The sequence below is a fragment of the Channa argus genome, chromosome 15 (assembly GCF_033026475.1).
Source record: "Channa argus isolate prfri chromosome 15, Channa argus male v1.0, whole genome shotgun sequence".
Taxonomy (NCBI): domain Eukaryota; kingdom Metazoa; phylum Chordata; class Actinopteri; order Anabantiformes; family Channidae; genus Channa; species Channa argus.
In genome coordinates, this window is record NC_090211.1 from 16,043,946 (window position 1) to 16,069,974 (window position 26,029).

Sequence of the window (26,029 nt, forward strand, 5' to 3'; positions counted from 1 at the left end):
CTTGAGTCTCTAAAGAAGTAGTGTGAATAAAGTCTGTAAGGTTTCCAAATGTTTCCACTCCAATAACATTTTCACTTTTTGAAAATCATTCAGTGTATTACTAAAGGTTAACTGTGATATAGTACTGTGTCCCTTTGAGCTGTGACTCATCTAACTTTTCGCTTACACTTTGTTTACTCAAGCAATCCCATATCAACACACACCCACCTACATGTTCACAGAGATATACTTTTCATTGCCCACATAAACACCTTCCAACTTGACTCACAACTTGTCACAATAGACCTAAAGTCAAAGTAGTCAGTCACTGTTGTAAACCTCTTTTGTGACCTAATAATGTTATACTAAAAATGTAATTAGGTTTGGAGACACAAGCAACTTGGTTTGCTTTAAGGATTATGAGTTGGATCAAAATTCTTAAACTTGGAAAACATTGTTTGTCATGATTACAACGACGAACAGGTTGTTAAAGATATAATTCTCGCAAAAGATGTTTGATATGTAACTCAAGTGACAAACATAAGGTGCTCCTATGGTAACTCCAGGTGTTGAGCAACTAGTTATGAAGTGAAAAAAAGACAAAATGCAAGATGGTCATCGTTCACCAGGCGGCACTGTTGTCAAAATAGTTTCTGTTTTGCAGTCCAGAAGTTACAAAATGTAAAAACGAAGAGCAGGGACTTTTTACCTTTTGCCTTCAAGCTTATCCAGTTGCCTTAAGTAGCATCATGGGAGGGACCCAATTCAAGGAGTTGGTGTTTAAACCTCACTCTACGTTAGGATGATCATGGGTACAAAATGACAAAGTTCATGTTCTGGTTTGTGTGAAACCTGTCAGCACAGCAGATTTACAAAGCCCTTAAAAGCCAAGATGATGGACTTGCTGTGAGTGACACTGGTGGGTTGTGGTTAGTCACAGAATTTAAAGTGTTTGTAATGATACTTAAGTTGGAATATAGCCTTTTAGATGTATTATTCTAGTACATAAATGTTGCTTGCTGCTGCTTAGTTTTTTCTGCGACTTGAGCCCGACTTACTATGACATCACCCATGCGTAGAAACAGTTCTCCACCATAGACTATATATGAAGAAATCTGTACTTACTGTCTATGAAGACAAAACCCCAGGTCATGGTGGGAAACGCCTGGCTCTCATCTGATCCGATTGGTTCAAGCTATTCCTCTTTTGTTCAATGTAAAATATTTGCATTTTGTTTCACTATGAAGACAGAATAAACGTTGTGATTTGCCAGAGGCTGAACAGTTTATAAAGGTAGTTCACATGTTTTCACATCAAAATTCAAAAGCCACACACAAAAAAAATCCTTAACGATCAAAAACTTTAAGTAGGTTTTTTTAAATGAGGAAGACATCTTTGATATGTGGGATGTAAAGATGAATTAAATAACATCTCTCCCGAGAGACTAAATATCTGAAAAATCGATAATGGAAAATGTGTGTCTGTTTTTTTCTCCCCAAGTATTTCGACTGTTTAACATTTTTGTACTTTCACATCAAACATGTTGCGTTTCATGATAATTTTAAGCCTTTTCATGTGAAATAAAGTAATTTAGTAATTATCCTGTGACTCTTGGACGGGTCCTCACGGGATGTAACTTCCTGTCCAGAGGTCAACTTTGCTACTTCTCCCCCTCATGTGGTCTGCAGGTTCTTGTCCACCCCCCCACCGCCGCCCGCTCTAGCGACGAGGAGCGCTTCTTCATCCCGAACGAGCCTGTTGTTAGCGCGATGTGACGTCATCACGTGATCTGGTCAACAAATCAGCTGTTGTGATGGTGCCTTAAAAACAGTCGGAATAACAAGATCACTTGATTTAAAAAAAAAAAAAAAAAACGACTGAAAACTCCAGGATAGTTTTCACCTCCCTCGAAAGGGGGTGTAGCTACATCTCACTTTCCCAGTGTGATAAAGTAGCAATACTTTCCAAAATATCATGAAGTGCATAATTAAAATATGCATTTCTGACGTGAACATCATCTTTTTCAGCATGTTGATGTAGGCGGTATTTGACACTGCAAAACATATGTTTGTGAGTCGATGTCTTTTTGTGTGTTTGAACAAAACATTACGTTATGTATAAACTATTTTTTATTGCTATATTAAATCTGAATTCTTATTACAGAATAATTTTACTTTATTCCCAATTTGTGTAGTATTGCTGAGAGTTTGGGAATTCTAAGCTTTGAATGGGCCAGTGAACGCAGCATGGGACCAGTGAGGAAAAAAAGAGGAAGAAATCCACGTCGCCTGTCTTGCATCGTAATAGTCCGGCCGCGTAATGTCCTCAATGTGTGCGTTCATTTAAACTGACGTTGCTTTTCATTAAGCGGCTAACGGTGTTCATAGTGGCGGGCTAAGGAAGGAGAACCCACATTGGCCCTGTTTGCTGAAAGGGAGAGGACTAAAATGGAGCTGGAAGACGGAGTTGTGTACCAGGACGACCCGGGGACATCAGCGATGATGTCTGATCGGGTATCGGGCCTGGCCAACTCCATTTACCGCGAGTTCGAGAGGCTCATCGGCAAATACGACGAGGATGTGGTGAAGGAGCTGATGCCGCTGGTCGTGGCCGTGCTGGAGAACCTGGACTCGGTGTTCGCGGAGAACCAGGATCACGAAGTGGAGCTGGAGCTGCTGAAGGAAGACAACGAGCAGCTCATCACCCAGTACGAGCGGGAGAAAGCGCTGAGGAAACACGCAGAGGAGGTGAGATGAATGAGCTGGTAAAACGAGAAAAAAAACAAAAAAACAAAAAGAACACACACAGGGATGGTCGTCTGCATCCTTGTGTGCTGCTCAAGTGTTTTCCCCTCCCAGCATCCCTGAGCGATGAATTAACCCATGCACGTGGCCCCACCAGCATCCATGGTGATTATTGGGGATGTAAACAAGGCAGCGTCAGATGGCCCTGTCTTTGTATTAGCTGTCTCTGCTGGCAGAGATGGTGCCTTTAACCCAGGGATGCGACGTTTTGGTCACTGCCTCAACTCAAGCAAAACACTTAACATGTCTGTAATCTACCAGTACGCCTATTGCATCAGATAGTGGAGCCACACCAGAGCCTGAGACACTGTGTCTGAAGAAACAGCAGGTGAAGTGAGTCAGCACTTTGGGCCATCACTGTAACATGTAATCAAAAAACGCAAGATGCAGACAGAAACATGGCATTTTTGCCTCTAATACAGCAGCTGTTCACATATACAGTAGGCTACCACGGGTGGAGGTATCAGTGCCACAGTACACGCAAAATGTCCTGTATTTGAGTAAAAGCATCAAAATAACTTTGAAGTATCAAAAGTAACAGTTGGATAGTAAGTGAATTGAATGATTTAAATACCGCTTCCTTCACTTCAGTAGGATCTAGTTAAAGTAAGCAACGTACTAGTACTTTTTATGCAGAGAAATGGTATCTATTTGGGTTTTACTGTGTTATACTGTGATGTGATGGTTTTTTTTTAGAATAATATCACATGCATGAATGAATCACACTGTACAAAAGTTTTCATGTGCTCAGAAAAACAGACCTGTGTAACTACACTTTGCGCAGAAGAAGTAAGAGACAATGCTCAGCAAACAAAGTAATATTTATCACTAATAATGATAAATATAATAATTATTATCATTCATTTGGAAAAGTAGTTTTCACTGGAGAGGAAAAGATATGAAATTAAATAATATGAAAAATTACCATTAAATATATTTGTCAGATTTGTAGAACAGGTGCTTTCGTGGGTAAGGAGAAATGTTCTTTTCATTCTAGTTGAGCTTGAGCTACTTTTAACTACTTTATGTACTGTATACTGTTGGATTATTAAGTCCTAACTTGCCCACATCCTTCATTTTAGTTATATTTGAAAACCTCATCATGATGACATCCTCAGGGTAATTCGTCATGACATGACGCAACTGTTTTCTCAGGCTCAGTAATACTTCTCCTGATGTGTAAAACTAGTGTAGTTTCCCTTTAAAGTCGCAAATATAAATATCAGTAATGTCAGTGTCAGTTTAAAATGGGGAGAGGGTAGCAATCAAACAAGGGCATTGTATAGCTTAGCATGTTTAGTTGATGAAATGCAGCCAAGCTAAAACCCAGATATGTGTGAATCCTCTGCCTCCTGGCCCTGACCCTGTGTATGAAGGGTGATGTGATGTGACTCGCACCATCTGCCCCAGCTTGGCTGTTTGACTCTGAGCATTGGGACAGCAGGGACACTGGCACAGTGGACTTGCCCATGCACACACACACATGCACATGTAACAATAGAAGCTTGTATGTTTATAGGAAGAATAAATATGCATATTTTGGTTAAACCAGCCTTCAAAGGTTTGGGAGAGAGAAGGGGTGTGGTGAGTGTGTTGGAGAGGCAAGATATTACTTCCAGGTCATGTCATCTTTTGTCAGAAAGCAGCAGAAAGGGAGCATCTCCCAGTTTGAGCTTCATCTTAGACTTTAGTGTCAAGTCTCTCATTGACCCCTCTACTGTAACCACAGTAGAGGTTAAAGTAGAAGCAAAATGTCCTACAGTTGAGTAAAAGTGGAAAAGTATCCTTGAAGTGTCAAAAGTACCATTTACTCGCTGGCATTAACATTCATTGTTTTAACCCATCATCCAGTTCACAGCTGGTCACTGTGCCCAGCGATAAAACCAATAGTTAACATCATCTTCCTGTTAGTTTCTCAGTTCTGATTTGTCAAATCTGATCCAGTTATATTGAAATCAAACGAAACGGTGCAAATTTCTTGGTTTGACTCTCTGCAATGCTTTGCCCAGTGTTTCATGTATCTTTATGATTATTATAAAATCGCAATAAAGGCGAATCCTCCAAAAGTTACTAATCAAGCAGAAATAATCACAATTCTGTGACTGGTTAGAAGAACGAGCCTAATTAAACAACTTTTGGAAGCACAATATCTTTGCAACGCTCCTACGATTTAATGAGTCTGGGTCACAGAGCCCTTTGCCGGCTGACGATTTTGTGGGGCCTGGATGAAAACTGTAATTATATTCAATTTACTTTCATAAAATCCTTAAGTACACTAGTAAATGTTCACATTTGAGAATTACGTTATGTTGCAGATTCATATTCTGTCAGTTTCAGTTTTCTAGAACCTGCCTTTTTGATTAAGACAAGCTTTAACACGTCTGCATATCAAAGCACAGTAATAGTCTCATGGTCAGACGAAGGAGGGCAACCACATTAGGGCCTTGACATGCGCAGCTGGACAGGATGTGGATGCTAACACACAGACAGAGGAACAAAGATTCTCCGCTCAGAGGGCCGCATAAAAGGGAAGTGGGAAGAATTTCCGGGTGAACCAATGAGTTCATGACCCCATCGTTGACATCCTGGTTCAGGCTTTGTTGTGGTACATGTTGCATACTTGTAATGCATTATATTAGTAATTTGTCTATTAATTGTATTTAATTGTTGATTAAATCCATCCATCATCTCTGTTATGTAACTGCAACCAGAGAATTGAAATTATTTAGCCTGAGAACTAACTAAAACAAAAGCAATTTTTTTCGCTGGTCAGTTAATCTGCCTGCTTTAAACTACTCAGAAGACTCTGCTGATGAATCTAATCAAGCTCTTTCTCTTGTGTGTGTTTGTGTTTGTGTATGAGTAGAAGTTCATTGAGTTTGAGGACACTCATGAACAGGAGAAGAAGGACCTGCAAAACCTCATGGAGAGAATGGAGTCTCATTCCCGGCAGCTGGAACTCAAGATCAAGAACTACGCAGACCAGAGTGAGAGCTCATCTTGTCTTTCCCATCACACTCACAGTTCTCTATTGTGTTAATTATGTCTCAGTATAAATTGTTTCATTTGTTGTTTTTTTCCGCGTACAAGACTGTTCTGCCCTTTCTTCGTCTTTTACTTTTTTTAAACTCTCTTCGTCTTCCTCACTACTTTGATGTCTGTCTCGTGGCTTGTTATGCACAAACACACACTCTCGCTCCCTCCCGCATTGCAGGGTTAACAGTAATGGGATTATAGGATTTCTGTTATTCCCATCCTCTTAATGCGACAGTGCATTACCGCCCATCTTACTGGTGGATTAACAAATAGAAGCAAAGTGACTGGATCACCCATTCTGTCTTTTGGAAATGGGATTCATACAATCGCTGGTCCAGTATTTACTAGTATTACAGAGGCCGACTATTGGTACTTAGAAGGAAAATATAAGTAGGTCATTGTTTGATTCGTTCTGAAAATCAAATGTGAATCATGTTATAATTTAATTTCATGCTCATATGTCAAAGTTATCAATTACAGCTTCTAGGGAAAATACAGACCCTTGAGTGTACACACTTGTCAGGCAGCTAGTCTGAGGATTTATCCATGAGTTCACTGTCAGCACATCAGTTTCCGTCTGCCACTCCCAATGGTTGGTAAATCATTGATGCATTACGTTGCAGCGTCTGAGTTAAGGAATTCCTCTGTCCAGGACAGAGTCCACAGCATTTGTAGTGTTGCATTAATAAAGTCACAGTTAATTGTCAATTGTAAGTAACAATAGTATAATCTTAGATTTTTGAAGTGATTCTCCAGAATTTTGTCTTGGCTTCATTTTCCCTTGCCAGCCCTCAACGAGATCTAACAATTTATTACTCTTATTTCTATTTTTTTCTTTGGACCATTGCACTGAGATGCAAGCTGAGATTTAGTACTAATTTTGGGACCTGGTGCTATTTTTATGTATTGTACTAATACAAGGCCTCAGCACATTCTACTGCATCCTTCAAGCAACAGTCAACAATCTGATGATGAGGATTTTTATGTAGACACACATCTCAGCCTTTAGGCTTCCCAGCAGAATTACGACATTATATCAAATAAACCTAAGTGGGTGATCACACAGCTCCCACACAGACTGTGGAACTTGCACTGTTATTGCTTTGTTTAATATATTCTATTAAAGTGAATAACTTAAAGCATAAATTCAGTCAGTATTATAGCCTAAATGTTCAGCCTCACATTAAGCTCCTCATATTTGCACATAACTAATACGACAAAGGAGGGATAAGTGCAGATCCCAGCTGTCTCCCCTGTGTGTACCTCTTCTCCCTTTATTTTATTACTTTTCATGAATATGATGACTCATGAAAGCAGAACTAATTCCAACAGTAGGAGTCAAAATGCACATGTAGGAAAGACATATGTTGTATTACAGAAGCTCTAGCAACTGTAATTGATAGTGTCTCTAATAGGCTTTTCACAGTATTTCTGTGTGTTGCAGCAGCTTTCTGGGTGGCGTAGGCTGAACCTGCTACACTAATAGGGGATCAGGGGTTTTTCTCACTTCCCAACATTGGAAGTGAGATTAAGTGTTAAGTGAGATTACCCCTCTGTCTCCCTTGTGGAGAGAAATTATGCTCCCACCTTTAAGTATGCGATTGCGTAGCACGTGCAAAACCCCAAATAGTCAACAATCACACAAATACAAAGATTTGAAATAAACGTGTCTGTTTTAGTTGGCAGGTTAGAAGAAAGAGAGCTGGACCTCAAGAAGGAGTACAACTCCCTTCATCAGCGACACACAGAGGTAAGTAGTGGAGAAAGGAAGGAAGGAAGGAAGGAAGGAAGGAAGTAAATGTTGTTGACTTATAATAAATAACAGCCGTTAAGACTTGTTTCCTCTATTTTTTGTTTTTGTTTTTTTGCTTTGCCTACTACAGATGATCCATAATTATATGGAGCATGTAGAGAGGATCAAAATGCAGCAGATCAGTGAGACTTCAGATTCGAGCACAGTTGGCCGAGTCAGGTAAGATCCCAAAGCATAATTTTGTGCTTAAGAGGCCACATAATCTGTAATTAAGATATTTTAATCTTTTGGAATTGTGCATTTTGAACAATGCTGTAATCCAAAAAAATACTTATTTTTCCTATTTTCATATTTATTCCCAACAGTTTATCTAACCTTTGCGTAATAATTTTACATAGGTTTACTTTTGAAATCCAGCCATACATGTTTGAGCTATAATGAGATCTGGAATATTTACAGCATTATGTTTCCATTAGGTGAATACTGTAGTCATAACAGCTTATTCTGTGTTATAACCTGCATTTCTGCATTTAATCAAAAGTTGTAATTATATTTACATTTTTTATGTGAATTCAAAAATAACAGTGTAGTTAATGTAGAAAATATGTGGTGTAAGGAAATGCTGAAGGTAAATGTACCTGTCTCCTCCATAGGAGCATAATATTGTTTTGTCTTTGAGGGAAAGTGTACACACAGTGTAACAACCTCTCACCTTCTTACAAATAATATTGAAATATGTTTTCTTCTTATTCTTCTTGTCTCTAGGAGAGAGCGGCCTCTTTCTTTAGGAATTTTCCCATCGTCTGGTGGGGCCCCTCTCATAATCCCAGATCCCCAGGCCAGAGCAGAAACCTTGGGTACGGAGGGCTGGAGGTTCACTGACCCAACACAGCCACGGTCTAACACCAGCCTTAAGGTGGGTGTGAGAGAACATCCAAACATGTTAAACTTTTATCCCAGTTGGAGATATAAACATGTATTTTAGTGTGATTTGTATTTTTTAAATTTCCCCCTCAGAGAATCAACTCATGTTATGTTATGGTCAGAGTACACGATGTATAGCATTACAGAGTAGTATAATGAAAGACCATGCTCTCCTCTCCAGACACTGTTAATCTATCTGGATTTCTTTCTTCCCTATCTGTGGTCCACAGTGCCACTCGTGTCCTGTTTGGCAACATTTTAAATGATGATTGTCCAGTCTGAATTATGTTGTGTAGACTGATCACTAATTGCAACACTGCAGTTGTTAAAATCAAATCCAACATCAAATCTTTTTCAAATGATTTGAAACCTGCATATTAGCTCCCATTTATCTGACCACACACACTGTTTTGGCTTGAGGCTTAGTAGTATACGAGCATAACATATGAAGATCGCCATAATCTAATTTGGTGGTTGTACGTTTTAAGCCCTCCTGCCAGTTTTAGAATGTAGAGAGGCTTTGGCTTTGGATTCATTTTTAAAATAGAGAGCCGTTTTTAAGGCTTAGTTGTGCTTACGTGTATTTTATTGGGCATCTGACAAAGGGCACCTCTGTTTTCACACATCCTCCTCTTTAGCTATTGATGAATATGCAAACTTCCCCCGGTGCAGCAGTCAGAGAAGATCATTAAACCTTGCTCATGAATATTTAGCATTTCAACTATTTTGATTTTGATAATAGCAATGTGCTGTTAGCTGAAATCAGGCATGTTTATATTATATGTAGTGGATGGTGCTCTTCAAGACATTTTTTGGTGCATGGGGTTGTGTTTGTATCTGTGGCAGTTAGGACCTGCAGGGTGACAGTGTTATTTCATCTCACTGCTGCGTTTTTGTTAAAACTGGGACATCGGCTCTGTGGTGCGGTGCATGATGGGAGTTATGCCACTGTATGGCTCGCAGCCAGTCACTGAGGGAGAGAAACAGGCTAGCTGGAGTTTGATTGGTTCTTATGTAATCAGAGCCACAGGATGGTTACGGTTCAGGCCACGGCCTTTTTAACATGGGTGGGTTTGAAATGGAGACAGGCTTTTAGACTTAAAACAGAGGCGTCATTTTTTTTTTTTTTATATGGCAGTGGGTGGTGAGTAAAAAGGAACCTAATCTCCATCCACAATTCATGTAAACGAATCCATCACATTATCTCTGAAGCTGACAAATCAAGTATGAGTCATTGTTTTGTGTTTCATTCCACAGGAACGGAATAAAACAGTGTGAATTAAACTTGTAACCTGTACAAAACATAGACATGAATTTTATAACCTTTTTGTGAGAAATCCAGGTGGTAGAAAGTTTAACCTAAAAAGGTTTTTCATGGATTTATTTCATTATTGGGTGAAATGCAAATGTATTTAGTTTCACTGAATGTAAAATAATCTCAGGGCAGGACAATTATTGCTTAAAATCCAAACATATTCAGTTTACTATCACAAAGAAAAAAATCCCCGAATTTGAGAAACTAGGATTGGACGATTATTTGTATGAAAAGTGACAAAATACTGACTAATATCAAAATATGCATTTGCTCTATGACTATTAGCATTAGTTGCTTTTGATATACAGAAAATAAATATAACAGATTTATTACCTCAATCAACAAGTCAGTTACTATAATTTTGAGCTAAACACATACACAGCCTTGCATGTGTCTTTAACTTTCCACAGACTTTTGTACCTTTCTAATCACTTCACAGACATGCACACTGCTGAAGTGTGTTCATTTCTGCTGAACTGCTTCTGCACATGTAAGCTTCATTCTTACTCTCCCCCCTCCCCCCAAGCAGTTGGACATTGCCGACCCCCCAAAGGAAAGGGAGGGTAAGAGTACGCAGGACTCTACTTGGGGGAATTCACTGGCAGACGACTGCAAGGTAGTTGGATGAGTGGCAGCTGACGGAAGCGTCGCTGCGAGCAGCAGCAGCAGCAGCAGCAGCACGCCTGCCTTGGCTGTGGACAGTGCAGTGTTTGTGTTTGCGTGCGTGTTTGTGTGTGTGCGTGGGCTTCACTAGCGCCTTTCACTATGCTGTTTCATCTTTTCAAAAGCACCGCCTCTCACTGTGTGCATCTGTAGACTGTCGCTTCACAGACCACCTGTGCTAGATTGTGCTACGTGAAACCATGTCCTGCCTGAAGGCTACGCTGGGGACCTCTAAAATAAACGCACACCACCATCCGCTGTGTCACAGATGGAACTGGTTAATTATTAATCTGTCAGAGTCAATAACAGCGTGGTTGCATGTGGCATACAATTAGTCTTCATTTGAGTTAAAATGCATGAGTATTACATTTTACATGCTTCTTTGTACGTTTGCTCAATTCAACATCACTCATTGTAACAATAACATACATTTTGCAGTGTTGTGTCTCTAACTACTTAATGCTGTAGTAATGTGGAACATTATGTTTAGTGGCTTTGTAATTTCATTTTGTTCTATGCTGTTTTTAGTTGAATCTGCTGTGGATTTGTGTTGTGTACTAGAGGTAGAACGGCAGCTGTTAATTGTGTTATTTATACCCCCCCCCCCCCCCCCCAGCCTGTGGTAGCTCTGTGTGGACTTTGTGTCTGTGTTTGTGTGTTTCCTCCCTTCAAAGTTTTCCCACAAGGTTTTTTTAGTATTGTAAGTCTCTTTGTGTTTGTGTTTATTCACAGTTTGCTCTTCAGATTCTCTGATTTCTTGAGCTCCTGTTTTCCAAATTATGTTGTAGCTTAGTATTTCAGATTTTAGTGTTTAGAGAAGCAGACGTTAGACCAACCTCATGTTAACCTTTAATAATCCACAACTGTGCCGTTTGTTGTTGTTTGTTTGTGGACGAAATGCACTGATCAGCCACAATATTTATACCATCTGGTGTTATTAATATAAATATGACAAATATGTCTTTTATTAATAATATTATGAACCAATGTTCATATATGCTTATGTTAAATTGTGGGTTAACCACCTGTCTGCACAAGTATTTAAAATGGGCTTTACCTTTATCAACAGTGATCTTTGAGCCTCATTTTATAATAATAACTGTACATATGTGTGTATTAATGTGGGTACTGTACATGACTTTGACATAATTGCCCTAATCAGTATGGTTTTAAAAAATTGTTTAAAATTTTCTTAGGCGAGTACTTTTAAAAAAAAAAAAATGTAATGGGCTGCTGAAGTGGTACTTGTAGTGGAGTAGTATTGAATTTGTGTTCTTCTGCCACCTCTGCACACAGTGCATCACATTTTGCTTTGTAGCTGTTCAGAGTGGCCATGCTGACCCTGTCCTTATTGACATTATTAAGACCACCAATATTAATGTTTTGGCTAATCAGTGTATGTTTTGTTATGTGTATGGGTAAAAAAAAAAAAGAATTCTATTACTTTTTGTCGCTTTTGTTTTATTTTGCCAATAATTATGAGCCCTGTGTAAATGTTGCTGTAAACCGGTCCCCTGTTTCTACAGGATGAGTTATCAGACTTCACTGGCTCCAAGTCGGCCACTCCAATGTCCACCACAGCCTCGGACATGGAGAGGGAAGATGGGAACAGTAAGAGCACTGAGGTGCAGGTTGCACCAGGAACTAGATCCATATCAGTGGGTAGGTTCAGACATTATCAAACTGCACTAATAACAGAATCACGTTCATTTATCCTCACTCACACGCTGCTTACACATCCTTTCTTATCTTTGGTTATCTCGAATGTTCCGTGCAGGTTTGCCTGAAAATGAGGACAGCTCAGATGTGCAGGACATTATTGAGTCGACCCCTGAGCTGGACATGGATCTCATTGGTTCCAAGCCCTGCAGGTAGTACAAAGAAGCCTACTTAAGCTACGGCTGGTTTTAAACAAACGATGACAGGATAGCAAATAATCACCTACTGCTGTTAAAAACTTTTCCAGTACTCCTACCAAAGGCATTGAAAACATGGCATTTGACCGCAATACAGACTCTCTGTTTGAGGAGCTGTCATCTGCGGGTACTGGGCTCATAGGGGACGTGGATGAGGGGGCCGACCTGCTAGGTGAGTAAAAACGTTATGGTCATTGAAACGATGTATTGCTTTATAAAAAAAATACTATGTTTAATAAATAGCTTCCTGTCAGGTACCACAAGTAAATTGGTTGTGTTGTAATGATATCAACTATATTAGGAATGGACCCAGCTGCAGTGGTGGAAAGTAATGAAATACAAGTACTTTGTTACTGCACTTAAGTACATTTTTCATGTGTCTGTACTATACTTAAGTAGATTTAATTGTGGGTACTTTGACTTTTACTCCACTACATCAAAAAGCAAATACTATACACATATCATAATCAACCACTTTGTCCATTTTTTATGAAAACGAGTTACACAGGAATCGCTTCGTTAAACCAGGTGCAGTTAGGCTGTTACTCCCTCCATCCGTAGCTTTAATTAAAATACTTATTTGACATATTAGCAGTACTCCAATGAGCCAGTATGCAGCAATTTTACTCTGGTGTGTTATGCTGAGTGATATATATTTTGTTGTTGTTAACAGATTTCTGTGGCTCTTTGTTCTGTGCATCCTGAGCTTATGTCCAGCTCTCTTGACGTTTTATCAGTGGTTGTGTCAGTGTTTTATTCTTGAAAGCACAGTGCTGTTAGACTGTTATTATCTCTATGTAATGTTACCACATAAGTAGTTTAGAAATAAAACTGAAAAGAGCATCAAATTATAGCTAAAACAGCATCAACCCATCATTTATGTCTATTACCAATAATTATTTATTCCCCCCCCCCCAAAAAAAAAGAAAACATATAATATATAATATGTAATATAAATTATGTACTTACTTACTTACTTTTACTTAAGTAGAAATGTAAGTGTGTACTTACACTTGTACTAGAGAAAATTTTTCTTTATGTATTTGTACTTTTACTTGAGTACAGTTTTTGAGTACTTCATTGACCACTGGCCAGCTGTTGTTTGGGTGAAAAGCCTTCTGGCACATCTTCCCTGGGGTACGTTAGCAAGAGATAATGGATTCTTTAAAAACAAAAACAAAGCTCGGTTTACATTGTTTTGCGTGTTGTGTGAAGATTATTTAATCATATTTATGATGACTAATAGCATGGCCAACACTAACAGACCTTACAGTCTTAGAGTTAATATGTGTTGGTTTAGTTTTCATTTTGGTTGATCAAGCTTATTTACTCTTATCAAAGCTGGTATGGGGAGTTTAATTAAAATTAAAAGCATTTCGATGATTTCATAAATGAATTTGAGACAATAGATAAGAAGTTTTTTTAAGTTATATTTTGTTTTGGTCATTATATCAAAACAGCAAAACCCTGGAATATTTCTTATCTTTTTAACTAGTGCTTTATTTCACTCTTTTTTTTGTTATGTTTGCCTAGTTGCTGTCTTTCTGCTGATAGTACCAGTCACAAACTCACTGTAGCTCCAACAGCTGCTGTTTGCTGTAATCCTTTACCACGTGCTTTGGTCCGTAGTCTTAGCCATATACCCATGTTAACATCACCTCTCTTTCTCCCGTGTCTCATCCTCTGGCTTTTGTCCATAATCGCAGTGGAGTATTCGGGTGTGTATGACCTTAAGCCTTTCCTTAGCTTTGCCCCCCGCCCATTAGTCACTTTCTTGCCACATCTGTCACCCTTACAGTGTCACAGCTTCCTCTTCATTATGTTTGAACACATTTGGTAGGCTCACTAATGCATATTTATAGCTTTTCAGCTGCCTATATTTATGACTACATTTGACAAAGTGTGGTGCATGAATGATGGAGATCAATGCTTCCTTTGCTGGCCTAACTGGTTTTTACAGCTTATACATTTTTGCCCTTGTATTTTTACTCTTCTACTATTCTACTGCTGCAATTTTTGAATTTAACTAGCATTTAAGACTATTCAGCGTTTTTATCATTTTTGCTTGTCGGGTCAACAGTTACATGTTTAGCTGTGGCTCCTCCATCATTTTTATCATTCCACTGTCTCAAACTGTATCCACATTTCTCTCTCTCCCTCTTTCTCTCTCTCCCTCTTTCTCTCTCTCCCTTGTTTCTTATCGCCTGACTTGGATTGCATGGTTTGCTCAGACCTTAGTTTGATTGGTAAGACCTCACCCACTCTATCCATCCTTCTCCTGTCAGTCATGTGACATGTGATGTGGGTTTGTGTGCTGTGGAAGTTCTTTTGTACAGTAACAAATATCTCAGTAGGAGATATTTTATAATATATGTAGTACATTGTTAAGTTTGATTGTAGTGCTATAATCTACAGTTGTGCGTCTTAATATGTAGAGTTTATGTAGTCATTGCTGTAGCTGTCTGTCAAATATTTCTTTAATGTAATAGAATTCTAAAATTGTCATTAATTATGTTCAGGTATGGGCCGGGAAGTTGAAAATCTAATTCAGGAGAATTCCCAACTCCTCGAGACAAAGTAATTACAAATCATTTTTGTTTATTGACATTTTTTATCCTCTGTCTTTTGCGCTTAGAGGAAAAAAAAAAACAAAAAACAATTGTTATGCTAAAATGTCCGTGTTTCCTGTTTCTTTAGGAATGCCCTGAATGTAGTAAATAAAGACTTAATACTGAAAGTGGATGAGTTGGCCTGTGAAAAGGAAATGTTGCAGGGAGAGATGGAAACACTGCTGCTAGCTAAGACCAAGATGGAGGAAAAGAACAGAGAACTGGAGGAGGAACTCAAAAAGTAAGTTCAATGCAGGTTACCAGTTTATTATTCCAATAATTGTAAATTACAAGTATTTCGTATATACCACAAATATTCAATAAATGGTATTTTCCAGAGTGCGACTGGAGATTGAAGAAGGTAAACTGAAGACTAAAGATGAAGAAGAAGTGAGTGTTTTGCACCAGTATAACAAGGCCTGCAGCTAAACCTTTCCCATATTATCTGCATATAGTATAGTTCATTCCTAAAATAATAAATGTATTTCTGTGTGGTTCATGTATGGGGTATGGGTTTAATTGTGTGCTTCCACAGAGCGATGTGCCCACAGCCCAGAGGAAGCGTTTCACCAGGGTTGAGATGGCCAGGGTGCTGATGGAGAGGAACCAGTACAAAGAGAGACTGATGGAGCTGCAGGAGGCAGTGCGGTGGACAGAGATGATCAGGTAGACAACAAAGTGCTGCAAAGGAACACACGTGCGCGCTATTGGATTAATGTATGTAAAATTATTTTTAGAGAAACAAATATATTAGTGATATGTTAACTAAAGAACTGCGTTATATGTGACATTTAGACACAGTGATCCTTCTACACTCTCACCCTGTGTGTCTTCACACTAACAACAGTTAACATGATATCATCTAATTCTCTAATTTAGGGCCTCGAGGGAAAACCCAACGCTCGCGGAAAAAAAGAAATCCAGCATCTTTCAGTTGTGAGTCTTCTCAAATTTGTGGTTTCTGTTCAAAAACACTACAGTTGTAAGTACATTTTGCAGGGCTTGAGTTTTGACAGCCTTCTAAGTTTCCTCCTGTGACAGTTTCTCACAAAATATTCAAAACATTTTTTTTCTTATCTTTTCTGGGATGTGCTATTGATTTGGCAGCATTGGGTAAAAACGGTTTAATAACGTCCCCCCGGCCAAACCTCTCTCTTCCCCTTCATTGACGGCCAACTGTCCCTACATTACAAGTGGATCCAGCTTTGATGTTTGATGTTATCCACAATCTATTCCCCATAAAGTGCATCATTATCACAAACTGCTCAGAAATGACCCTCCTTGTGACCCCGGGCTTTCCTGTCTCCTGCCTGCTGTGTGCCTTTTGATGTTTTCCTACTCTGTCTGCTCACAGGGAGCTAAAGAGGCACAGAGTTCGTCCAGCAGCCTAAATTCATGTAAATGTACCGTTGTTATGAGTAGGATTTGTTATCCAGTAGATATTTTTGGTTTTATCAGGCCTGTGTGACAAGACATCAAGAAAACACTGACCAACAATTCAAGCTGTAAGCTAATAACTAGTATATCATGTGATATTTAGCATAAATAATCACATATTATACAGTAAAAATCACTGGATGCGAGTCAGAGTGCAGCATCCTACAATTAAAATGAAAGATGGTGTTGTGCTGTAACTAACTCTTATTATCTGCATAGAAATTATATTTAGAGTAGGAAGATTAGAAATTCTCAAACCATTATTTAGATTTTTATTTTTTATTACTTTGAACTATGTTTTTGTCAACTCTAATGTACTCATATCATTTCCACAAGATATCTTTGTAGCCAGTATAGATGTACCTGGTCGTAGAAGATAAAACTATGCACAGCAGCTTGACAGATGCCATTGATCCCTGGTGCTAATGTTACAAACAGGAAGTGCTCAGTTAAACCCGACTCCCAGCATGCTTTACGTCACTGTACATTAAACGTTGGTGGTGGAACCTTGGTTGTCTGCTTGGTTGGTTGCTGTACCCCCCCCTCCTACCTTGCTTACTCCCTGCACTTTTGTTGGTTCTGTTTCCCTCTTGGCTTTCTGTAACTTCACCACCTGCAGCTTCAGCAGACTGTTTAGCTCCTCCTCCAGTGTCCCAGCTATAAAGAAGGTGGAATCCCAGTCCATCATGAGATACAACTCCCCAGGGAGCCTGGTGAAGAGAAGTAGCACCTTTTCCCAGTTCCCCACTGAGAAGTCCAAGACCTTTGACTTCCTAAATGAAGAGTGAGTAATGGAGGCTAGTAACTGTAAGTTTGTATGTCATTGTGATTCCTGACCTCTGGAAAAGTCTAACTTAATGTTTGACTCATTCCCACATAACCTGTAATTGATACGTATGTTAGCTGAACTCGTTTTCTTTTTTCTTTGCTCTTCTTGTAGAAAGGACCAGTGCAGTTCTCCGTCGCGTAAGGAGCAGAAAAGAGCCCAGTACAGACAGGTCAAAGCCCACATGCAGAAGGAGGATGGACATGTGACTGCACATGGCTGGAGCCTGCCCAGCAAATACAAGGTAGGAAAGTGTGGTTTGAATAAATCCAACGATGAATTTAAGTTTGCCCTCACAATTGTCAGCCACATGGGGATTGACCTTGTAAAACTAGACATATATTGAGGTACCAGTGGCATATACTCCGAATAAACATTGTAAATACTTTTTTGTTATATGGGTTTCACTAAGGAATATGTTTTATGATGTACTGAGGCTACCACTGGTTCATCTGTTATGTTACAAAAATATACTGCTGTGTTCCTGAAAACATGTAAAGTGCATGTAGCATAAATGGGAACACACTAAGGTGAAAATATAAGCTCGTGTTTGCTTACTCATGCAATGTTTTACATTGACTGACTCAGAGGGAAGTCAAACTTTGAAAGAACTTTTTTATCACAATTAATAGCTATTTTCTTCAAAGCTCTTACTACAGAGATGTTGGATTTAAGTAGCCAGCATAATGTTACCTTTTTCCTAATGGAAGAGTCTGTCAAACACTGTTAAGTCCCAATTTTGATTCAATCTGTTCTGAAATTTGTTGTAAGATCTTTTGGGTTTTGCATGTGTTGGTTATTCTCGGATAGGTGGCAAATGGTGGACAGGTGGAGAACAAAATTAACCTACCGGTACCAGTTTACTTGAGACCTCTGGATCAGAAAGATACTTCATTGAAGGTACTGGTAGATACAGTAGAGACATGCACAATATATTTTGCCTGCATTTCCCTGAATTCTGATGAAATTCAGATACAGTATTTATAATGGGTTTCCCCTCCGTTTCCCAGCTGTGGTGTGCCGCTGGGGTCAACATGTCTGGGGGGAGGACAGTGGAGCTCACAAAGCAGACGAAGGGCTCTCAGTGTAGCCTGGACCAGTTGGAGCAAGAGAATAAGGTTAGAGTAAGTAACCTCAGAAATAGGCTGTGGTTTTGTGTTTTGAATTATGTTTAAACAGTTTTATTTATTAAACAGAAGCAGTGATTTCAAAAACCTGTTCAGACTTTGATTATGTTTTTTTGTCTATAAGGATCAGGAAAAAGGGGAGAAGGAGAAGGATCTGATCCTTCAGGATGAGATGTGCAGTAGAGTGTGGGTGTGCACCAGTACCCACTCCTCCACTAAGGTTATGGTGCTAGATGCCACTGAGCCCTCTGACCTGCTTGACAGCTTCTACTCCTGCAACACTCATGTTGTCTGCATTGCCAGTGTGCCAGGTACGTTTATTGAGCGCAATGTTTGTTAGTTTAAAGGGAGGATTTCTCTGATTTCCATTACTGGATGCTTCTTTTCTTAAAGTTTTGTGTGTATGTGTATGTGTGTGTGTGTGTGTGTGTGTGTGTGTTTTATTTCTTTTTTTCTTGTCCAGGTGTGTTGGACACTGACTATTCAGCGGGTGAGGAGATATCCCAGGACCTAGAAGCTAACCAGGGTGACGGAGTGTCACTGGCCGGCAGTGTGGCCAGTGTGGGCTCAACGGGCAGCGATGGTGCCCTGGCAGCAGAGGGGACAACTGCCATCCCCCAGACAGCCACCTCCGGTGTTACTGACCAGTCAGCTGAGCACAGTGCAGTTTCTGGCTCAGGTACGTATCTACTGGAACAAGGATTTAATAGATAATTTCTTTGTTTGTTCAGCTGTTCTGTTACTCAGCTTTGATACAGTTAGGCTAAGTGGAGTTCGAAATGTTAAAGAAAATGATGTGCAATGAAGGCAACAAAACCATAACCACAGTGGCTCGAGAAAGAGGTTAGAGTCACAGCCACTTTACAGTAAAAAGCTGATGTCTAAAAACTAGGGTGCGTATAATTTCCTGATGGCCTTCCCTACTCTGCCTATTGGCTTGTGAGCCTGGAAGTCAAGACCAGACATACATCAGCAGGCAGAGAGAGAGGGATGTCACAAATGCCCGTTTTCTTCTTCAATGCACACAGTTGACATGTCCAGAGAAACCAGCCCAGAAGAAGACGGAGTTCCCACAGCGGAAGAAGCAACAGAAGCGACAGAGGCTAATGCTGGGGTGGGTGAAGAAGGAGTAGAGGATCAGGGTGTGGATCAAAATCAGCCTGGAATCTACACGGAGCATGTGTTCACGGACCCACTGGGGGTGGGCCCCACTGACTCCCTTCCTGCTGACACGCAAAGGTCAGAAATCGTGCTCTAGACAATTGTTGGGTGTTTTAAGTAAAATATCTAGATATGCAGGGCTCTGGTGCTTTTTCTTTTTGTAAATGTTTTTTAAAGTTAAAAGAAAACTGATACATACAAATCTGAATAATATTTAAGTCTTATGAAGGGTGCATTTAAAAATAGCTACTGCAACCTCGGCCTTCTGTGATGCAGGGCCTCAGGGGAGGATGGAGTGACGTCCCTGGCGGAAGACTCACACCTGACTGATGGAGAGTTCTTGAGAATGAGCAGCGCCCTTCCCACCATGTGGCTTGGAGCTCAGAACGGATGGTGAGCAGTGACCACATGATGGAGCTATTTAGTGCAGCGAAATATTAATGGACAGACAAAGACATCCCCCTTGTTCTAAACCAGTCATTTTCAGTTTCTTTTTTCCTTTTCTTTTGCCTAAACTTTCACCAGCTCCATTTTCTCATTTACTTTAAAAAGCCTGTATTGACTTACCTTGATGAGCCTTTCCTCATCTCTTTATTTCAAGTCTGTACGTCCACTCGTCTGTGGCTCGATGGAGGAAGTGTCTCCATGCCATCAAGCTGAAAGACTCCATCCTCAGCATTGTGTGAGTCTCACAGTCTCACACACACAACAAACGTACACATTTAAACGCAGGAAAAATCTGTAAAACCGTGTCTCACTATTACAGGCATGTTAAAGGGAGAGTCCTGGTAGCACTGGCAGATGGGACTTTAGCGATTTTCCACAGAAGCATTGGTAAGTGTGTGGTGTAGCTCTCTGTGTGGCTTGACACAATAACCAGTTCTCAAATGTCTTTCTTTCTCCCAAGTAGACGGTCAGTGGGATCTAACAAACTACCACTTGTTGGATCTGGGGCGGCCCCACCACTCTATCCGCTGTATGACAGTTGTCCATGACAAGGTCTGGTGTGGTTACAGGAACAAGATCTATGTCATTCAGCCCAAAGCCATGAGGATAGAGGTGCAGTACTACATACTATACTATAAACATTCTGTCATACACGAGTTTCCTTTACAGCCCAACACAAATTATTAAACCCGTTAGTCCAGGCAAAAAGACTTTATGTCTTAAAGAAATACTACTAATGCTATTTAACATTTACAAAGCATTTAAACATCCCATCATCTCAATCTGTCCTGCCTGAGCAGAAGTCATTTGACGCTCACCCTCGAAAGGAGAGCCAGGTTCGGCAGCTTGCCTGGGTTGGAGATGGGATCTGGGTGTCCATTCGACTGGATTCCACCCTGCGCTTGTTTCATGCTCACACCTACCAGCACCTCCAGGATGTGGACATTGAGCCCTACGTTAGCAAGATGCTAGGTATACATCCAGTTCTCTGCCTCCTAACATCTCATCTCTGACTTTTATCTGAGTGCGTAATAGTTTTTGAGTTTATGGGAAGAAAAGAAGAAAGATAAGAAGCCGTTTTACCTAATGTGACACAAATACAGTACTTAGTGACCATATTTTGGTCCATATTAAATCATTATTATTTTGCACATGGTTTGACACATTAAACCACTGTGCACTCTACATGTTTTGCAGGTACAGGAAAACTGGGATTTTCGTTCGTAAGAATAACAGCTCTCATGGTGTCTTGCAACCGATTATGGGTGGGCACAGGAAATGGCGTCATCATCTCCATCCCACTTTCTGAAGGTATCACGCAACTTCATGAAAACCTTCTCTTATATAAATTGATATACACTCACTGACTACTTCATTATCTGTACAATCTCGTGTAATCCAATACTTTCAAAAGGTTATAATTCGTCAGTTTTAGTATAGTAGTAGTTAACTATGTGTTTGGAGTTGAGGTCATAGTGGGTGGTGGAGTTGTACTGGAGTGCACTTCTAATGTTTTGGCTGCAAATTTCTGCCTTGGCAGTTGCTAAGTAAGTAGACTGTACATTCACTATTATTATGAAAGGGAGGAGGATTCTTGCTTTGGATGCAGTTTGTCTCAGACCAACCTCCCCACATTTTGAATTCTCTCCTTATGTTTATTCTTGCCAGTTAATTCATAATTAACACACAATTATTTAATTTTTGAAGAAAAAATAAGCGTGGGATGTAAAAGTCAGTAATGTATGAATGCTTAAATTAACGGCTTGCTGCACGGCATGTGACAGGCACACTGAACTCGTAGGCTGTGGTATTAATCACAGAACACCAGCCAAGTTCTCCCAATTACAGCTCAACCACCTTTACATTTGCTGGCACCTCCCTACAACAAGAAACATCTACTGTACGCGGCTCCACAGCAAGGCACTAAGGCTGCCACCATCTCTAATAATAAAGTATGTGTAAAGTAAGGGATGGTAGTACTGGAACCATTGAGTTTCTCTTATTAAACTCAAGGCCCCCTCTCCTTCCCCCCTCAATGCTCTTCTTCAGTTGCTCTTTTATATTCCACCTCCGCTTTAGACTTCAGCAAGCCACAGTCCTGACAGTCTGATGTGCCTCAGGGATTATTCAGCATCATACGGTACACAGCTTCACCTCTTCTTTCTTTTTCTGCCTTGTTATTTTGTCTCCGCCTCTCTCTTCTCCCCGTGTATCTGCGTCCTAGATTTCTCCTAGGGCACATTTAGACAGCGCAACAATTGTTACCTCCCAGGTGCTACTTGTTGAATAAGAGATATCTGGGTTGCCATGGACACAGGTCTCACTGTCGACGGGTAGCCCACATGAAACCCAGCAGGTGTCAGGTTAACACTGCACATCTGTGCTGAAATGGATGAGTGTTGGTCTCTGTCAAATTGTCCACGTTGAATTCATTTTTCCTCTTTTCTCTTTATTTATCTCTCTATATTTTTTTTACCTTTCCTGTCTTCGACTGCTCTTGTTAGGGTATATGTAAGCCAGTGTGTGGTCAGCTGGGTATCTAGCTCTATACTTTTCGAACGAGCGGTTATGTTTTCAAAAACAATGAAACCAGAAACCAGTGTTTGCAGACTGACATCAACCACAAACTGTGGACTTTATGTTCAGGCCACTTCTGCTCATAACCCTTGTTTATATCTTTGGGTGGTGAATCAGCTTCACACTCTGTTATATAAATAAGTATAGGTGAGTGTGCGTGAGCCATTTACTCTTATCTCTGATTTTAACACATTTACAGAGCAGGACATGGTTTTAATACCGAATAGCGATTTTTGCATTTGGGCTCAATTTTTATGTACTTTGCAGTTTCTGCCATCACCGCTTTAATATTTTCTTACTTTTTATTCTGCAGCCAACATGGCAACAGGAACAGGGCCAGCTCGACCCGGCAGTGCTGTACGGGTCTATGCTGATGACAGTTCAGACTGCGCAATACCAGGCAGCTTTGTGCCATACTGCTCCATGGCCCATGCACAGCTGTGTTTCCATGGACATCGAGATGCTGTGAAGTTTTTTGTCACCGTCCCAGGTAAGTGAATACTTTGTTGAAGGACTCAACAAGTAAGGATCAATGCTGTTTATATTTGTTACATTTATTTTTAATTGTTTAATTTGTCTTTTGAACCAGAAATAAAATACATTTCAGTTGCTTCATGATCACAGGTTCAAAAGCTTTATTTCTATGCTTCTCATTGTCACAGGTCAGGCAGTGCCACCTCCTGGTAGCGATTCAGGCTCTGATGATCCTGCATCTGAATCGTCTGACACAGCAACTTCCGAGCCCAAAACATACCTGGTCATGAGTGGAGGCGAAGGCTACATTGACTTCAGAATGGGTGAGAATACAGTGTTGCCACTGGTTTTAGTACGGTCAGGCTATTAGAACCAGTTAAATCCCCTGTGAGCTGCCCGGTTTATTTTATTGCTCTTTTCACTCCTCGTCTCCCTCCTCAGGTGATGAAGGCGGTGAGTTGGACGGTTTATCAGAGTCAACTGCCGGCCAGCAGGCACTGCCCACTAAGGCCGAGCGGAGCCACCTCATCGTCTGGCAGGTCACAACTTCTCATGACTAAAAAAAAAGAGAGACTGTTGTGTCAACACCATGGCCACCCTCCAGCCCCTCCAACCCCTGCATGCCATCCTACATTTTTCATTTGATTTTATTGATTGTTCTTAAAGCCTGAGTAGTTGACAACTTTGTAAAAAAGTCTATTTTTAGTCCATGTTTTGTACAGTTTATTCTTTATGAATTTCAATTAGGAAAGGTCACGTTTATGTAAACCTACAGAACACGTCCAAGGTCCAGGTTTTCGCTTCTGTCGGGTGACATGTTGGAAAAGCAGGTGCACATAGAGAAAAGGCCAAGCTAGCACATGTAAAGGTGTGGGCAAAGTTTGATCATTTGATGTGTAAACATTTATCTCCAGATGTTTAAAACAGGTTAGACAGAAGAGATGGGAAAAGGGAAAAGTGGTTGAAGGATTTTTCAGTGAAGAAGGAACAGGAAGTTTTAATTTGAACTGATGCATATTTTATATTTTACACATAAGACTTTTACATTTTTAACCACATCTATCTGTCTGTAACCATCAGGCGTGTGTACTCATTCACCAATGTTTTTCCTGTGTTGTGCATTTTTATTATCTTTACCATTAGGTCTGGGTGAAACTATGATACAAGGCAAAACCGTTCAATAGTTTAATTGCGCTTTCTGCAGTGACCATTGGTTAATAATTAGAAAAGCAGTTTGCACATAAGTACGACACAAAGCCAGTTTAGTCTTCGCATTATTAAATTTGCTTTTACTGAGCAAAATTGCTAGGATGAAACACTGCATCAGAGGGTGATTTAATATAGAATGACACCAGACCCTCTTTTTTTCACAGGATCATGTTTTGTGATATAAACAGTGTCTTAGCAGTTTGGGTACTTTGGGCCAAGTTTACTGTACTGTAGGTAGCCTGCATGGGGAAATCCTGTGTGTGTGTGTGTGTGTGTGTGTGTGTGTGTGTGTGTGTGTGTGTGTGTGTGTGTGTGTGTGTGTGCGCGCATCTGCTCAGTAGTTTTGAAGCTAAACATCTGTCGCGTGAGAAAAGTCTGCTTGTGTCACCAGCTTGCTGAGTCCTGGTTTGCTTCAGCTTAATGGCACTTTACAACGTTAGACGTCAGTCCCTAAAGGTCTCGCAGAACAGCTAAGGCAGGGTACACGTCACAGATGTGTGCCAAGCCTGTGAAAGGAACAACATGTACACCTAATGTCAGGCAAGGTGTCAACCCAATAACCAAAGGACTGAATGAGAAGCATTGTGAAAGGGACAATTGCATTTTATTTGCAATTTACAACTTGTGATTTAAAGCGTTTACATGTATATTTTCAGGTTGTCATAACCTTGAAAAAGAGAAATCTGACTAAATTGCATTATTGTGTGGCACCTTCTAATGAACATGCACACAGCACTAAAGACAGACTCTTCTGATTCATCCGTCCTTGTTTTGTTGTTAGAAATACATCTTTTTGTTGTTGTGGACATTGTACATTTTGTCATTTTCTGTAAGGTCCTTATTGAGTAATGAGTATTTTGATGACTGTAACACAATGGCAAGAGGAAGTGTTTAAATTTGTTTTTATATTTGAAATTTTGGGCCAAGAATATAATTCTGTCCCTTTCAAAAAGTAACTTTCTCTTGTGTTTTTGCCATTCCAGTATTTATTTTCTTTGTCATTGAGCCTTTCTTGGTTCAGAATGTAACTTTCTACATGAGCAAAATATGATAGGAGGCTGTTGTAAACAAACTAGTCCAATGAGGTTACACGATTGTTAATAATGGTTCTATGTAACAAAGCAAAATGTAATCATGTTGGAAACCATAAAATCACTATGTGCAGATAATAACTCTGTGGTTTTCAAACAACACATTCGTGTACTAAGCTATGCATGTTTTTTTTAAGAGAACACTGCTATGTTATCAGCTAATCTCTGTGTATTGCCACCGTTTTGGGTGGGGTGGAGGTCTGTATACTGTTTGTGTGTGTGTGGGTGTGTGTGTCTTTGGGGAGGTGTGTATCCCTCATGTATGTGTATATGTAGGAAGTTTGAATGCAAGACACATTTGTAAGTGTGTGACTTATTTTTTTTGCGTGTGTGTGTGTGTGTCTGTTTGCCCACTCTGTCCATCCCCAGAGATTGGTCACATTTACCCACTGTACTAGACTTCTATGGACTCATAACGTTGGTTCCTGGTCAATGTTTGCTAAACAACATCATAGCCTTATTTTTAACAATCTATTAAATTCAGTTTCATGGACATGTTGCTGGGTTCATGTGTCTTATTGTGGCTTGCTGGCTTTGGAATGAGTGGGGCCCAGTTCACGGATTCAACGTCACATGAAGCTGTGCACCAATTAAGCGACGTTCGAATCCGAATCTCACGACAGTTGTTGTTGGGCTTTTCTTTCCAATTAAACAAACTCGATCCAACCACACACACCCACA

At 40.0% G+C, this 26,029-nt stretch overlaps 1 protein-coding gene across 15 annotated transcripts; it reads left to right on the forward strand.

Moving 5' to 3' along the window:
* The first annotated feature begins 2,204 nt into the window (after positions 1-2,204).
* On the forward strand, positions 2,205-25,841 carry spag9a (sperm associated antigen 9a). 15 transcript variants are annotated; one of them, XM_067476808.1, is made up of 32 exons: positions 2,207-2,726; positions 5,650-5,770; positions 7,499-7,569; positions 7,703-7,791; positions 8,338-8,488; positions 10,341-10,427; positions 12,001-12,136; positions 12,252-12,345; positions 12,441-12,562; positions 14,097-14,108; positions 14,622-14,636; positions 14,910-14,967; positions 15,088-15,240; positions 15,338-15,389; positions 15,535-15,665; positions 15,879-15,935; positions 17,056-17,220; positions 17,377-17,506; positions 18,073-18,162; positions 18,273-18,386; positions 18,514-18,700; positions 18,853-19,068; positions 19,418-19,628; positions 19,827-19,943; positions 20,152-20,232; positions 20,317-20,384; positions 20,458-20,609; positions 20,798-20,969; positions 21,195-21,308; positions 22,888-23,064; positions 23,237-23,371; positions 23,490-25,841. In XM_067476808.1, exons 1-32 carry the CDS (start codon positions 2,427-2,429, stop codon positions 23,606-23,608), a joined length of 3,897 nt encoding a protein of 1,298 aa, XP_067332909.1. In that variant the 5' UTR covers positions 2,207-2,426; the 3' UTR covers positions 23,609-25,841. The 15 variants fall into 15 exon arrangements, with proteins under 15 accessions (XP_067332920.1, XP_067332909.1, XP_067332911.1 ...); XM_067476810.1 differs by having other exon boundaries at positions 18,273-18,380; XM_067476809.1 differs by having other exon boundaries at positions 2,208-2,726; positions 20,461-20,609.
* The last annotated feature ends 188 nt before the right edge of the window (positions 25,842-26,029 follow it).